General features: G+C 41.6%; 1 protein-coding gene across 1 annotated transcript in view; it reads left to right on the forward strand.

Annotated features, from left to right (window-relative positions):
- Positions 1–17340, forward strand: part of LOC148538441 (apoptosis-inducing factor 3-like) — a 155487-nt gene that overhangs the window by 48811 nt on the left and 89336 nt on the right. Inside the window, exons 7-8 of the mRNA XM_088454862.1 lie at positions 2254–2366; positions 6962–7048. Of these exons, the coding sequence (XP_088310988.1) occupies positions 2254–2366; positions 6962–7048 (200 nt within the window). The remainder of the gene's footprint in view (positions 1–2253; positions 2367–6961; positions 7049–17340) is intronic.

Genomic DNA, 17340 nt, shown 5'->3' on the forward strand with positions numbered 1-17340 from the left:
ACAGACAAGCCTCTTTCAAATACAGTGATCTGTGTTCATGTACCAATATTACAATCTCCGGTGATTGTTCAAATAATATATCAATGTCGGGACTTTCTCTCAGCTTGTGACTCTTAATTAATATGAGATATAACAGCGGTGTTTTATTGGGAAAATCCATATATCTTCCGTGAAAAATGTAATCTGAGTTTTTACCAGATGAGAGTATTTGCAAAAGGACTGAGACCTGTTAAAATCCCTTTAACAATGGCTACTATATGCATATAAATCCAATCATTCTGTTCTGATGTTCAAAAGTGGGAGAAGCTACCATTCCCTTACATTGTATCTATTCAAGGACACAATTGATACGAACTGGCAACTGTGTTCCAAACTAGCACAGAATAAACAAAAAGGGTCCGCATGTCTAATCTAGCTGGGAATGTGAAAGTAGTTTTTTTTACAATTCATACTTATTTGTATATTCTTTTTATATTTTAGTATTTGTATATTTATTGCCATTAGTTTTTTTATCTGTTTTTTTTTGTTTTTCTTTAGTATTGTCTCTTACTTTCTATTTTTTATTATGTGTCCACCAAGCATTATTAAAACTGTTTTATGTTGCTCAATCCCAGATAATTGAATAGGCTATATTTTGTGATAGCGCTCCTTTTTTTGGGGTTTTCTATGTCAATTCTGAGAGGGTCAGCTCCTCTATTGGTAGCGGCAATCATATAAGGTCCTTACTTAGGTATTAAGCAACAGTGATTTATTCTTTCCTCCATTTTTATTGATCCGTATAGACACAGTTTGCAGTCAGGGCCATTGGCACTGACATGTCCCCGTCTCCATCTGGGTCCTTTACAGTTGTAGCCCATGTTCTCCCTTGATGGCAGCCCTGGCTGTGGGTGTAAATAATTAAGTGTTGTCCTATACTTTGAATGGAGCTGCTTTTCATACCGTCCATTCGCACTAATGTGGATATGTACTAGCACAGAATAAACAAAAAGGGTCCGCATGTCTAATCTAGCTGGGAATGTGAAAGTAGTTTTTTTTACAATTCATACTTATTTGTATATTCTTTTTATATTTTAGTATTTGTATATTTATTGCCATTAGTTTTTTTATCTGTTTTTTTTTGTTTTTCTTTAGTATTGTCTCTTACTTTCTATTTTTTATTATGTGTCCACCAAGCATTATTAAAACTGTTTTATATTGCTCAATCCCAGATAATTGAATAGGCTATATTTTGTGATAGCGCTCCTTTTTTGGGGGTTTTCTATGTAAATTCTGAGAGGGTCAGCTCCTCTATTGGTAGCGGCAATCATATAAGGTCCTTACTTAGGTATTAAGCAACAGTGATTTATTCTTTCCTCCATTTTTATTGATCCGTATAGACAGTTTGCAGTCAGGGCCATTGGCACTGACATGTCCCCGTCTCCATCTGGGTCCTTTACAGTTGTCCTATACTTTGAATGGAGCTGCTTTTCATACCGTCCATTCGCACTAATGTGGATATGTACACATTAAAACCCATGCAATAAAATTTAAAATATTCAAGACTACAACAGTGACCCTTCTAAAGAAGAAAGTCTTGTTGACCCCTTATTCTTCTAGTTAATTTAATTCTTAAATACCGCTTAGACAAGCTGTGTTTTAAGAAAAGAAATGTTAGCGTTCTATAATGAAAGGAAAGAACCTCAAGGTGTAGGGAGGTGATACTGTAATGTGATCTTTACGCTTTAGATTAGGTGCCTAGCATATATCTAGTTTGCAGAGATGAATTCCAAAAGAGGTACATAATATAAAAAAGTCCAAAGGTTGTGGATGGAAAAAGTTATAAATATTGTACAATGGAACTATTTAAGCAGACTTGATCATGGTTGAACCACTTCACCCTGCCCCAATTTGACTCACATTTTTATTCTCTCTAAAGGGATTTAATCCACATTTTTTTTACTTTAGGACCGATTCAAAGAACCAGATTTAGAGCCACTTAGAAACAAGTTTGAGTATTTCTAGTCGGCAGAACTTTGCTGTGTCCGGCTGACACATTGGGACATTTGCAAGCAAAAAATACATTGTGAAAGTCCTTTGCACATTGTGGATACATTGATATATATTTGTATTGTTATTTTTCTCTGCTTGTACCACTTGTTGGTGCCATGGTTATGTATGCCTAAGTCTGATAGTGGTTTGAAATGGCTGCAGATAAGAATTAAATCCGACTTATAATTAGTTTGTTTTGTTACTGTCTATTCCTTCTCGCTACAGGCCCTGCTGCATTGGTCTGTGCAGAAACCCTTCGTCAGGAAGCGTATACAGGGAGGATCGTCATGGTGACCAGAGAAAAGAACATCCCGTATGACAGGACAAAACTAAGCAAGGTCTGTGTCATGCTAATTACTCTACAGGGACCAGATGAGATTATTTTATTGTGCATTAAATCTTTGTGCTTTTTTTTTTTGGGGGGGGGGGGGGCATTCACGGTTGTTTATTAAAAATCTTTCTGTAATAACCCTGCGTGTATGTGCTAGTGTCTATGGAGGGAGCAGAACAAACAGAATAGGAACTCATGCACCTGTACCCACTAGGTGGTAGATTTACTATCCAGCAGTTTGTCAAAGCCACTGATCATCGGCCACTTTGACCGATAGTTTTGAAACCGCAACAGAATTAAATGCTAAACAAGCCAGATTTAGCCTTTATTTCTGTTACCATTTGAAAATGATTGGTCAAAGCTGCTGGTGATCAGTGGCTTTGACAAATGCTGGATAATAAATCTATCCCTAGGGCTCAGTCCTTAAGCTATTGGTCCAATGCATACATCTCAGAAGTTCACATGGGCGAAGAGAGTCATTCAAGCTTTTCCATGGACAGCAGTATAATTCTGGCTCCAATCATTCAAAAACTCTGGAACGTACAGTACATCTGGATTTGCTTATCTGTCATCTCTCATCATGGCTGGAGCATTGACTTTCTTGGGATGTCTTTATATTGGACAGTGAGCCCTGACTTTCTTCAACCAGAGAAGATTTCAAGATCGGTAATTCAGTCGCCCAAGTGGTCTTGAAGGGGATGTAGTGTGCTTGTCAACAAGCACAATGGGGTCCTTGGAGGACAAGCGCTGCGATGCTGGCAAGTGTACTTACAGCATTTTACACCCACTGGCAGTATAACTGTAAACATAATTACCACCATGGTTACAGTGCATTCTACAGTTGCTGATATTGTGACGCCTACCTTATGGGGCCTACATACTGCTGTTTTGCAATTTGATTGTCAGCAAACTGTATGTATGCCTCTTGGAATGTTAGTCTCGAGTCCACACAGTTTTCCTTACTCCCAAATAAACATCAGTCTACTTCAACGAGCCTGAAGGTTTTGAACAAGATTCATTAGATACTCTCCTATTCAATTCAGAAAACCACAAACACCGTGTGTACATATATTTTTCCCCTTCCCGACTCATTTGTTATGATGAAAATCCAGCAGGAGGGAGTGCATTGTATTTACATAGCTGCAGTTGCATTGGAGACAGCAGGATTTAGGAGCCTATTTATCATTAAATATTTGCAGCATATTACTGGTGTTTTCGGGGGATATCTGCAAATTTTAAGCATCTCCCAATGAATGTAGGAGGGACTGCAGCAGACAAGGGGGCGCTGCTTCTGCGTTGGATGCTGCAGCATTCGTGTGTGCGTCTGTTACTGGTATTGCATCTGTGGCTTTATGCAAATACCGCTATAAGCCCTTCCCTGGTGTACAGTCATATGTCTGCATGTTCAAGGACTGAGACGCCCACTTTCAGTGTCTTTAGGCACTCAGATACCATCTTTAGATGCAACCATTGGTCGCACTCTGAACACTTGTGCAGTGTGACTTAGACCCATGTGCAGTAGAAAACAATTGCTCAACTGCGTGTGACATGGACATATTAATCCACTACATGCATAATCAGTTTATAAGTTCTCAGGTTATTCTTTGATTGCTAAAGGTGTTTTTCCCTTATCCCATTCCTGATGCCGGGCATGTGGCTGGAATTCTATGCTGGATATGGCGCCGAGTTATATATTACTTATATTATACTTCTAGTTGTATACTTATTATAGCAACGTGTGTAACTGCAGCTTCTATGGAACTACACATCCCAGCAGCTGGCGTGCCACAGGTTGCTACCACTGCTGTAACATATGCTGGATTTTACTGCTTAATTATATACTGGGCACTTGGAATTGCACTGTAATCAGATGTTGTTGGTTGCATAACATGATGGTCATATAAGGTATGATCAGTGCACAGTGACCTTTTAATCTCTCTAAAATTCCACAAGCGCACCACACACTGGTCGCCTATTACACTTGTGCCGTTTGTATCACTTCCCTTGTTCTCTGTTAGATAAAGGAAACCATGTAATACCTCTGCTTGGGACATTGCAAAGATATACAGTCAGGTCCATAAATATTGGGACATTGACAGAATTTTCATATTTTGGCCTCTATTCACCACCACAATGGCTTTGAAATGAAGCAAACAAGATGTGCTTTAACTGCAGACTTTCAGATTTAATTTGAGGGTAATTACATCCAAATCAGGTGAACGGTGTAGGAATTACAACGGTTTCTATATGTGCCTCCCACTTTTTAAGGGGCCAAAAGTAATGGGACAAACTAAACAATCCTAAATCTAACTTTCAGTTTTTAATACTTTGTTGCAAATCCTCTGCAGGCAATTACAACCTGAAGTGTGGAACGCATAGACATCACCAGACGCTGGGTTCCATCCCTGGTGATGCTCTGCCAGGCCTCTACTGCAAATGTCTTCAGTTCCTGCTTGTTCTCGGGGCATTTTCCCTTCAGTTTTGTCTTCTTCAAGTGAAATGCATGCTCAATCGGATTCAGGTCAGGGGATTGACTTGGCCATTGCATAACATTCCACTTTTTAGCCTTAAAAAACTCTTTGGTTGCTTTTGCAGTATGCTTCAGGTCATTGTCCATCTGCACTGTGAAGCGCCGTCCAATGAGTTCTGAAGCATTTGACTGAATATGAGCATATAATATTGCCCGAAACACTTCAGAATTCATTCTGCTGCTTTTGTCAGCAGTCACATCATCAATAAATACAAGGGAACCAGTTCCATTGGCAGCCATACATGCCCACGCCATGACACTACCACCACCATGCTTCACTGATGAGGTGGTATGTTTTGGATCATGAGCAGTTCCTTTCCTTCTCTTCTCTTCCCATCACTCTGGTTCAAGTTGATCTTTGTCTCATCTGTCCATAGGATGTTGTTCCAGAACTGTAATGGCTTTTTTAGATGTTGTTTGGCAAACTCTAATCTGGTCTTCCTGTTTTTGTGGCTCACCAATGGTTTGCATCTTGTGGTGAACCCTCTATATTCACTCTTGTGAAGTCTTCTCTTGATTGTTAACTTTGACACATATACATCTACCTCCTGGAGAGTGTTCTTGATTTGGCCAACTGTTGTGAAGGGGTTTTTCTTCACCAGGGAAATAATTCTTTTGTCATCCACCACAGTTGTATTCCGTGGTCTTCCGGGTCTTTTGGTGTTGCTGAGCTCTCTGGTGCATTCTTTCTTTTTAAGAATGTTCCAAACAGTTGATTTGGTCACACCTAATGTTTTTGCTATCTTTCTGATGGGTTTGTTTTGATTTTTCAGCCTAATGATGGCTTGCTTCACTGATAGTGACAGCTCTTTGGATCTCATATTGAGAGTCGACAGCAACTGATTCCAAATGCAAATGTCACACCTAGAATCAACTCCAGACCTTTTACCTGCTTAATTGATAATGAAATAATGAGGGAATAGCCCACACCTGTCCATGAAATAGCTTTTGAGTTGATAGTCCCATTACTTTTGGCCCCTTAAAAAGTGGGAGGCACATATTGAAACTGTTGTAATTCGTACACCGTTCACCCGATTTGGATGTAATTACCCTCAAATTAAATCTGAAAGTCTGCAGTTAAAGCACATCTTGTTTGTTTCATTTCAAAACCATTGTTGTGGTGAATAGAGGCCAAAATCTGAAAATTCTGTCAATGTCCCAATATTTATGGACCTGACTGTATATGTATTTATATTTCCCTATTGTATAGCGCAGTGTTGGCTAATCTTGACACTCCAGCTGTTGTGGAACTATATATCCCAGCATGCCCTGCCACAGTTTTAGCATGCCCTAATAGCAAAACTGTAGCAGTGCATGGTGGGTTATGTAGTTCCATAACAGCTGGAGTGTCAAGGTTAGCCAACACTGGTATAGCGCTACATAATATGTTGGTGCTTTATAAATCAAATAAATTATTGACTATGGGAAGTGATATGATGAACTCCTGGCTCAGAGATGCATCCGAGTCTCACTGCACATGGGTCCCGATGGTTACTGCTGTAGGATGCAGAGAGAGACAATTTCAGTGTGTGTTCTTGAGTGGTAATAGGGGGTCAGCTAGCTAGACATGGGCATGTCGCGGCCAGCGACTGCGTCTTTTTTTCCAGCTGCTCTGGCGCCAGCAGCCATGTTCCGATGGACATTCTGAGCAACCACAGGGCTGCTCTTATGTCCAATGGTGCAACTTTTTAGGCAGAGCGGCGGATTAGAGATGCAGCCGGTGGGCATCTCAGTATGAATCCCATCAGCTGTGTCATGAGCATTGAGACGTAGTCGCGCTACATAAAAAGACACAGTTGAGGTTGCATTAACGTCCATCTCTGAATCAGGTCCACTGTCCCTAACTGATTAATGTCAGTGAGCATTATCTTCAACTCCAAACGTAACATATTGCCATTTATAATGATTAGGTGTAGGCCTGTAATGCTTGTGATCTACATTCTCCTTTAACATTTGTACATTTCCTCTTGATCTGCTTATGGTTTAAGAAAATGTTACTGGTACTAACAAAAGTGAATCTGCTTATTCATTGCTACAAATGACGTCCTGTTGCGGCATCTATGTATCTATAGGTATTGAATGCAAAGCCTGCGGAAATCTACCTACGGCCTGCAGACTTTTACTCAGAACACAACATTGAAGTATGGACAGATAAAGAGGTAATTGTTATTGATGAAATAAAGATATAATAATAAAGATTAAAGATTTCTATGGGCCTGAGGCAGAGCTGGAAGTAAGTTGGGCGTATTGCTCAAAAGAAGCATGCAAGGAAAAATGCCTACTGTATATTCAGCTATATACAGAGACTGAGTAGTAGATATCTTGGGATATCTACTACTCAGTGTACCCCTAATATGAGTGTACCCCTGGTTTGCCACTAGTCACCATCATCATGATGATGAGATATTTTCGCCTATATCCAGGTGTGAATAACGCAATAAACACGCTCCCTCACTTCACTTTGCCCTGTTATAGCCCAGTTCCGTCTTTTTCTATCATAGGTATAGATGTGATAAAATGCGTAGAACTCTGCATCACCTGCCCTGGCTTACACCCATATATAAACTATTTGGTGCTTACAGTTTATGACTGCCTATACCATTTATATCACTTTGAGAAGGATATTACTAGTCCTTCCTTTATGTCACTGTCATTTCATTTTTTTACCATCAGTAGCCTGCCACTGCTATTGATGCTAGTGACCCCAAACACTCACTGTCTGTTTAGCTGCCCATCCACTAGCAGACCTCAAAATGACTGCATGATTATGACATTGTAATCATGCAGTCATGTGTCAGTCTGTGATGTGCTGTCACTGAACGAACAGTCGTTCAGTGTAGGCACATCAATCAACATCCTGAACCTGACGTTATAGTCAGGTTGTCCATCATGTTTGCCTGATGAGAGATGTCTAAACAACCAGCAGGAGCGCGTATCGATGGTCGTTTTAGACATTTTTTAAACAATCTGCAAACGATTATTGAACGATAACGATATCGTTCAGTCGCTCAATTTAATCGCCTAGTGGATGGGCACCTTCAGTGTAACTGTGCATCTCTATGGTGTCCCTAGTGGTAGGAGAATAGTCACTGCCAAGACCAAGCTCACCAACTCCTGAAACTGCTTGATTCTAGGTGTATAGCTGCTGCAACACCTCTTTAGTTGAGACTGTGGCTGGTTTCCCCTTGCCATATATTTTTCATCTGGATTAGTGTGTAGTGGGCATAAAATGTATTCAAGATGCTAGGATCAACACAGGACAGCCACGGGATGAAGGAGGCTGTTAGCTTTTATCTGTAGGTCAGGAAATATACACATATATATATATATATATATATATATATATATATATATATATATATATATATAATTATTATCCTATACTTATATGGCGCCACAAGTGTTCCGTAGCGCCTTACATAGTACATAGAACTAATAGGTGAACAAGAAACAAGTAACTTACAGTACTTTACAGTACTTTACAGTATATATACATACATATATTTTGTTTCCAGGTTGATGAGCTTATTTTGCACATGACTCAGTATGGGCCATATTCTCATTCTACTCGATTGTTATGGTGGGGTTCCCTCTGTTCAAGCAGGGGCTCATTCTCCTCTACACTATGGCTCCACTAAATCTGGGCTGGGAGATTTCTATCTAAGGTTCCTGTCTAAACTAACTTCCAGGATCGCTTCAGGGTCTAGTACCCTCTCTAAGAAGAAATTGGCATCAGAGGGTCAGTGACCAAACCCTGGGGAAGCAGTCTCCCTGCTGCGAAAGCCAAGCTCTTCCCTGCACCCTTGGAGGTGGTGGATGCAGGGGTAATGAGTTCAATTTAGAAACAATATTGTTCTTCACAGTGGGACTACAGTCTCAGCAAGCGGTGAGGGGAGAGGATCCTTTATATGGTCCATTGCAGCCACCTATTTGGGGAAAGAAAAGTATGGGGCGTAGTGCCTTCTGCTACTGCATTCTCCTTAGGGGATTGTGAGGCCTAATGCCCATATGCGCGTACACACAATATTACGGGGTTACCTTCTACTTTGATATTGTTAAAGTGTAGTAGGCCTAACGCCCTCAGTAACCCAGTGGGTCTAATGCAGGGGATTAATCAGGGCCTAGCGCCCTAAACCAACAATATCCAGCACTGGGTGGATTTGCTCCTAATGCCAATAAATTAACCATTTATGCATCTTTTGGACCTAGTACCTGCAAGTTAACCCTGTGGACAACCTAAATACAAGTAATGGGAAAAGCATTTTACTAAGATCTTTTTCCAAGGAGCACACTGCTGTTCCAGGACTTCTGCGCTGTCTTCTAGCTTGATCTCACTGTCAAGCACCTCCCCAAGGCTCTGCCTCTGTTCCACCATCTCCTGGCTAGGTCTTGCCATCTTTTGTCTTGCGTTCAATGTCTTCTGGCCTACTTTTTTCGTTGTTAGTCTTCTCACTTGATTGGAGGACTCTCACTTGATTGGAGGGCTAATATAAGGCAGCCCCAGATTGGCTCATGTACTGCGAACACTGATTGACTCACCAAAATCGCCATTTTCAAGATGTGGGCCCCTGATTGGACGAGTTTGTATTTTTGTAGATTCAAGCTCTCCAAATCTAGCAAGAAAGTTTAACCTACTGGACGAATCTCCAAAGATGCTGGTCTCCCCAGGAACCTCTCCAGCGACAACTTGCAGATAAGCTGGCTCCTTACCTGCAGTCCTCTCCTTCAGCCTTCCCCCAGTGAATACCTCTTCTCAATTCTGGGATTATCCAGAGTCCCGCATCGGGCACCCCAATACAATTTGAAAAATGATAATGTGACATTAATGCTGGCATGAAAGATTTCCCAAAATCAAACGAAAGATGTAAAATTGTCTGCACATACTCTCAAAATAAAATCTCACTTATACATTGCATCAAATAATATAATAATAATTATTATTTATATAGCATTTTTGTCTCAATAGGACTCAAAAGACTGCATTTATAAAACACAACATACATAATAAGTTTAACAGAATAGAGAACTAAGCATCTGGGTTGTACTGCATTAGTGAAATGCGTGAGTAACAGGTGAGTCTTGAGTCTGTTTCTGAAGGATTCTAGAGCAATTGTCTCTCGAACTGTGCGAGCAAGTGAGTTCCATAGAGTCCGAGCCGCAAAGCTAAAATCTCAACCCCCAAATGAATTAAGGGAGATTCTAGGTACTGCTAATAGTCCTTCATCTACAGATACAGGCACAAGCGTGGTTTTGTCTTTTAAATTATTGTTGCTATAAATATATGTATTAACTGGCTGGAATTCTGCGTCTCGCAGGCCCTTATGTAAGGCCTTAAAAGTATTGACAATGCCAGAGGCCTTCACTCACCTAATAAAAGATCATTGGAACTACATTTCTTCATAGACAAAATAGGCTCACACAATGGGAATTCTGAAATCCACTTTAAAACCTCTAGACATCCTTAATTAGTTCATGAGTCTTTTCCTAAGCTTATTTGGCTAACATTCTCTCATCATATCCTGTTATGAAATCTCCTCGTATCTGGCATTTACATGACCTACGTGTTCCCGCTTCAGTCCATCATAAGTGCCAAATGAAGATTGCTCTGCCTCTCTCACCACTCCAGGTCCCCTGCATCTCTCTGCCAATCCTATACTCGCTCCCCATATCCATTTCATATTACTGACCCTCATCTACATAAATAACCCTCATACGTAGCAAACCTCATCTCAAATACCCTTTACATCCCCTTAGATCTGCCTCTGATCGCCTCTCCTCATTTCTGTTATCCACTTACTATACTGCTCCCAGGACGCAATCCTCACATGACCAGACCTTTGCTGCCTTGCACCATCTTGGATGTCCTCCTCATTACTAATACATACACTACTCAAACTTGTACACCCTCACTGCTGTCCCTGTCTCCACTGTGTGTCACACTTGTTCCTCCTGACTCAGCTCTGAGCTGTCCCTGAGTCTAGATTGTACACGCTCACAAGCAGGGTCTCCACCACATTTCTGTTGCCTGTTTCCCCCACTGTCTGGCGCTGCAGAGCACTTTGGCGTCTTATAAATCGGCTACAATAATAACATATCAACATCAGAATGAAGTGAAATGATAGACTGTATTCTAAATAATATTGTTTCAGCACACAAAACCTGTACACGGCATTGTCAGAGACAAGTACTCTTTAGCAAGGAATCTTTTTGAAAATGTAAAAAAATGCTTTTTCATTGAAACTTGATTGTCTGTCTCCTCTTTGTTTAGATGTAAAAACACCTTCTTAAGCTGCATACACACCTAAAGGTTTTCTGTCCAACCATCCAACTAGTTGATTGGTTGGAATGAAAATCTGGTAACGTATGGGAGTGAATGATGATCAGCAATTTGCTCCTAAAAGCCAGAAAACAGATGAAAATGGTCGTCAGACAAGTTTGTTAAATGTTTGATCTAAACAATTTGTTCAAACAACAGTTTTTGTCCCTTTTCCAGCGTTTGGGAGCAAATTGCTGATTGTCATTTGCTTTCATCCCTTACCAGATTTTCATTCCAACCAATCAACTAGTTGGATGGTTGGGCAGAAAGTCTTTAGGTGTGTACCCAGCTTACGTGTGTTTTCTAATTTATTTAATCTATCATCATGATCACTTCAAAGAACTTGGATGCATTGAAAGCTTTATGCTGCAGGTCTCATCTCTGGCTGTCTGGGTAACCTCCCCAATGTATAATGCTTTTCATGGTCTGCAATCAAAGAAATCTGTAGAAAACACAGGGTATATAAGTTATACAAAAAGATTAAGGGCTTAATTCAGCTTGGTTCGTAAGGCTGCGTTCACACGCATTCGGCTGCTGCGCATTTATGCAAATGAATGGGATCGCAGTGCTATACAATGCCGCCCACCACATTATCAAGCCACCCTCTTCCCTTTACTTACATCTGCAATGCCTTCGCAAATGTCAGAAAACATCGGTAACATCGAGTAACATCAGACCCATACGCATAGTTGTGGTTGACCATGGCTTCACTCACAAACTGCTAAACTTCCTGTCGGTATCTACAGCTCAGGCTGCGTATGCCGGAACAGGGGCTTAATTATGCACGCCCTTGTAACGGCGTCCCAAAGCACAGGCACGACTGCGTTTGCCTGACCACCCTCCCATCGCCACCCACAAACGGCACTTCCTGTCAATATCGGAAGGGTCTGCGTACTCTATGCGTTCCTTTACCCGATCGCAGTAGCTAGTTTGCGCACGCGCAGTGCGATGCACACGCATGAGCAGAATGCAAACATCGACTGAGTGCATGCGAACGCAGCCTTGCGAACCAAGCTGAATCATCAGGCCCTACTGTAAGATAACTGCATACATTATTTCAGCCTCTTTGTGTTTGTGAGTTTCTGTCGATTTCTTGTCTCGCTATAGGCACAGCTTAGAAACCATGATGTGCCATTAAAATGTCATGCCATAAATTATGCTGCAGGAGGCAGTCTCTAAGTTTCAATGTCAAATCCCTAAATATAACACAAAAGATAATTTACCAATGTGATGAACTTTAACTGGTTTCCCTGACAGGAGTAATAGAATATTACTCCAAAGTGATTACCCAGCTGTGCTGGCCATATGACATGTGACATTAGGTATTACTTGCAATCCATGAACTGCATGTTTTTTTTTTTCAACATTACATTTTTATTGAGTTTAAAGAGGGAATAGAATGGGACAGGGTACAGAAAAAAAAAGGAAAAGGGGGGTAAGGGTAGGATCAAGGAAGGTACACATAATCAACATGTCCTTATAAACGCATAAATAACAGTAAATAAACCATATCACTGACATTTCACATATACAAATACAAAGCAATATAGTAATTTATCGAATAGAGGGCCTGATTCAGACCTGCTCGCGAGCATTGAGCGCTCGCATGCGGGTCGATGTTGGCCCAGTGCGCATGCGCACGACGGAGCTGTAAGTAATTTGCCGATACTAAACTGTCAGTAGTAGGAGTTAAATGGATCACTAAGTACTTGATACTGTTGTCCTGCCAGGAATAGGGTGTCACGACTCTAGGGAAATTGACCTCCTGTGATGGAACAGGCTAAGCTGGCTGGGATACTGGCAGCAGGAACTGAGGAGGTCTAAGATATGTCTTCCTGGGGGGCGTGGCCTAGACGGGCATGGTATAGGAGGTTAACTCCATAGCTCTCCGGCCTATATATCCGATACCTAACATCCTGAGACTCCCACTTGCAACTTGGCACTGATATCTATGGGATTACTCACCCCTCCATGTCCTGATACTGCTTTGTGTTCTCTGAGGTGAGCTGCTGCTGTGTTCTAGGAGTTGTTTGCTCTCCTCTGCTACATCTCCGGTGTGGCGGCAATCTTGGATTTCAGTCCCGGCGGCTTCTGACTCCAGCGCTGCCTCTACAGTGTCCTTTGGCCTTGGTCTTTCTCCTGTGGGATGGTGAAGGTCTCTGCTGTGGGCTGCTGATATAGTGCTGGCTTGCAGATTCAATTAGGATCCACACTGTCCGATCCGACCGCCATTTTGGATTTCTGGCTGTGCAGGGAAGGTTCTCTGTATGAAGAATCTCCTGTCTGCTTTGTATGCTTTTTCGAGGTGGTGGTACTTTTGATAATGCTGCTGTCTGCTCCTGTCTGTTACTATCCTGTGATTTCTAGCCTTCTTTACCTTGTTGGAAATTTTTGCTGGACTGAGTGGTATATTTTGTGTAGTGGAACATATACAGCTCCGAATGATGGAGGCCACTGTTCTCATTGGGACCTTCAAAGCAGCAGATATTTTTCTGCACCCTTCCCCAGATTTGTGCCTCAAGACAATCCTGTCCTTATATAGACAGGTGTATGCCTTTCAAAATCATGTCCAATCAACTGAATTTAACACAGGTGGACTCCAATTAAGCTGTAGGAACATCTCAAGGATGATCAGTGGAAACAGGATGCACCTGAGCTCAATTTTGATCTTCATGGCAAAGGCCGTGAATACTTATGTACATGTGATTTCTTAGTTGTTTTTTTTAAATTAAATTAGCAAAAATCGCAAAAATACTTTTTACACGTTGTCATTCTGGGGTATTGTGTGTGTAGAATTTTGAGGACAAAAATGAATTTATTCCATTTTGGAATAAGGCTGTGACATAACAAAATGTAGAAAAAGTGAAGCGTTGTGAATACTTTCCGGATGCACTGTATATACCGCACTGTATATCCTAGTTTATATCTGCTGAAGTCCTGTACTACCATCTGTATAATATGGAACGTCTCCTTAAAGCTATCAATGAGTCTGGCGAAAGGCTGGCTGCTCAAGTGATGAGACTGCAAGAAGATATGCCTGTTTTGCGAAATGGCTTGTCCCAAGATGTGGCTCAGTTTCTTGAAATGGAAGCTTGTGATATAATTTTGGAGAGAGATGATTCACCTGTTACTGGTCGGTCAATATCCTTTGAGTTCCAGAAAGTAGCATATTGGATTCCATTTGCTGCTAATGATGACTGCTCTGATGATGTCTCATTTCCTCCTTCATCTTCCGATTCTGAAGACCTACTTCCACCTGTTCAAATCCAATTATTTTTGGACTTTTCCTTTTCAACATTTGTGAATACATTCAAGCTGGAAGATTACTCAGCTGCTGGGTTTTTTGAATCTACATTGGTTCTTGGAAAGATCTGTTTTCCTCTCCTGTCTGCTATGACGAAGATTTGGTACTTGTCATCTCAGTATTACATGTCCTGTGTTCTCAAATGGTTATGCGGAGACTTTTCTACTTTTACTTTATATTATTTCACAGGAGGCTGAGGCCTGGTCTGATTAATTTGTTTAGAGTCTTTTGTTTTGTTTCACTGCTGAAATTTATATGTATACTATTCTGATCAAACAATTTATAATAATGTATACTCAAAGCTGATGACTTATTTTTTGTTTATCCTTATATTTGAATATCCTGTTTTTTTCTTGCTATTTAATATTTTGTGTGGAGTTTGTGCTCTAATATGTACTACTATGTGGGAGTAACTATATATTTATTTAGCCCGGAGAGCTGGGCCATGCTTATGGCCATTGGTTTATTGCCTCTGGTAAAATATGGCCTTAAATATTGCGAGCGAGGAGGCCGCTCAAAAAAGGAGCAGGGACGGCCCTGATTCAGAGCGAGCGCTCTGTCAGAGCGTCTGGCTCTGAATCAGGGCCTTTATTTGATCATAAGTTGGTAGGAGATTTTTAGTAATAGGAAGTCCGAACCTCATACAGAGGAGCGTAAGCAAAACTAAGAGCTGTATCCGGAAGGACAAGGAAAGGAGTTCTTGAGGCTTGGTAATGACTGAAGACTTCACACTGAAACACTGGGTTGAGCCCAGGTCACTGATAGTCAGAATCCTTAGAACATACTACTGAGTAGGACTCAGTGAATAAGTAAGAAAGTTCTTGAGTTCTTGACTAGAGTGCTGAGCTGTGCTCAGTAAACAATGGCTTAGGAGTTTGCTTGAGAGTACTTAGCCGAGCTCAGTGTAACACTATAGGTTCTCCAGGTCAGGAACAAGCATAGATCCAACAGGAGCCAAAAACGGAACTATAGGAGACGTTGCACAGACACTGACTGAGAGTCCAGGAAGGGTTTATATACCCAGTGTCTGCTGCTGGTTGGATAATTACTCACAGCTGACCCGAGAGCAGAGCAGGATTGGCCGATGCGGAATCAGGTGATTAAGCCAAGATGGCTGCGCCTACTGTCCGGAGAAGTTAGCGTGGACACAGTGAAGCAGCGTCATGCCGCGCAGACATCAGTTGAATGGAGCGTTCCCAGCGGGTAGCAATGGGCTGAGCGCTAACCTTCCCATCAGTGCTAGAAAACTCCGTGCAGCGGATGCCGCTTATAACTGCGGGGAGCGCGGACACGCAGAGCAGTATGCCAGGATTTGGTCAGCCGGAGTGCGACTGTCCGGGCCCTCCGCTGTGATCCGACAGCCTGTTTCCTGACAGTGGGATAGTCTGACTTCAGGGATTGTAACAGAGCCAAAAAAAAAATAATAGGAAGGGCTACAGTTTTAGAACCGTTCAGTTTGTAATATGATACTCTAGAAAAATTCTCTAATACTGAGTGTAAATGTGGTAGAGAAGAACAGGGTTCTATAAGAGTTAAAAGAACGTCGTCCGCAAATAAGCTGATTTTAAATCTCTGACCAAATAGGGCAGGGCCTCGTATATAGTGATTGGACCTAATAGTCTCTGCTAGGGGCTCGATCCCCAGTGCACACACCAGCGGGATAATGGGCATCCTTGGCGTGTGCCATTAGTGATCGGGAATGAGGAGGATAATATGCCGTTAACAAAAACTCTGGCCGATGGATTTGAATACAGTGCAAGGAACGAAGATAGTGCTAAATGCAACCATTCTTGCTTCAAGCATCTCTTTAGAGAAGGACCCCGAAGAGGACACCTCATTAAAGAACTGAACCAGAATAGGAGTTAAAGTGTCTCAAAAACATTTGTAAAATTTGTTGATATATCCATCAGGACCAGGGGCCTTTTCTGGGGGCAAGGGATTCATTGACTGATTCAACTTCCTCGTTGGTCCTGGGGTGCTTGAGAGAGCGAAGGGCGTCAATATCTAAAGATGGCAAGTTAATGTCTTTCAAAAACTCATCTATTTCAGCCATCGTTGGTTGGGAACCTCAGGGTCTGCATGCAAATTATATGGAGTGGAAAAATACTTTGCAAAGGCGTCAGCTATAGCAGATGGATCGGACACCTTCGTGCCCCCTAAACTGGTAATCAATCGAATACGTTCCTTCACTCGTTTCCCTCTTAATTTCCTCGCAAGTAGATGTCCTGCTCTGTGCCCCTGAACATAAAACTTTTGCCTTAATTTAAACTAGGGGTGAGCGGATTCGGTTCTACTCGGTTCCGTTCGGATTTAAAAACCGAATCTTATTGGGTATCAGCTGTCACGAGTTTTGGATAGCCAATAAGATTCGGTTTTTAAAACCGAACGGAACCGAGTAGAACCGAATCCGCTCACCCCTAATTTAAACAGAGTTTTGTGAACCTCTCTTAAAGCTAAAGTGTTCCACTCCTCTCCGGCTCTAAGCAGTTTACAATAAAGTTTTTAATTTTCGGGGCTAGTTTATGTTTAGATTCTAGGTCAGCAAGGCGGGACTCTATGTCAACTTGCTGAGTCATGGCTGCCTTACGAAGGCGGGCCGCAGCTTGATTAGCCGACCCTCTAACCACTGCCTTTAAGGAGCACCAAAATGTGAAAAGGGAAGTATCTTGCAGTTTATTAGTCTCTAAAAATAAAGAGAGGAGTTGGAAATAGTTTGTTTAGCTTCTAGGTCCAAAAGTAAGTGTTCGCCTAAACGCCAGGGGCCTGGAGGGGTTCGAAAACATGCAACATTAATGCTGCATGGTCAGACCATACTACTGGCAAAATGGAGG

This window comes from Taudactylus pleione, unplaced genomic scaffold, assembly GCF_031769625.1.
Source record: "Taudactylus pleione unplaced genomic scaffold, aTauple2 ptg000040l, whole genome shotgun sequence".
NCBI classification, from domain to species: Eukaryota; Metazoa; Chordata; class Amphibia; order Anura; family Myobatrachidae; genus Taudactylus; species Taudactylus pleione.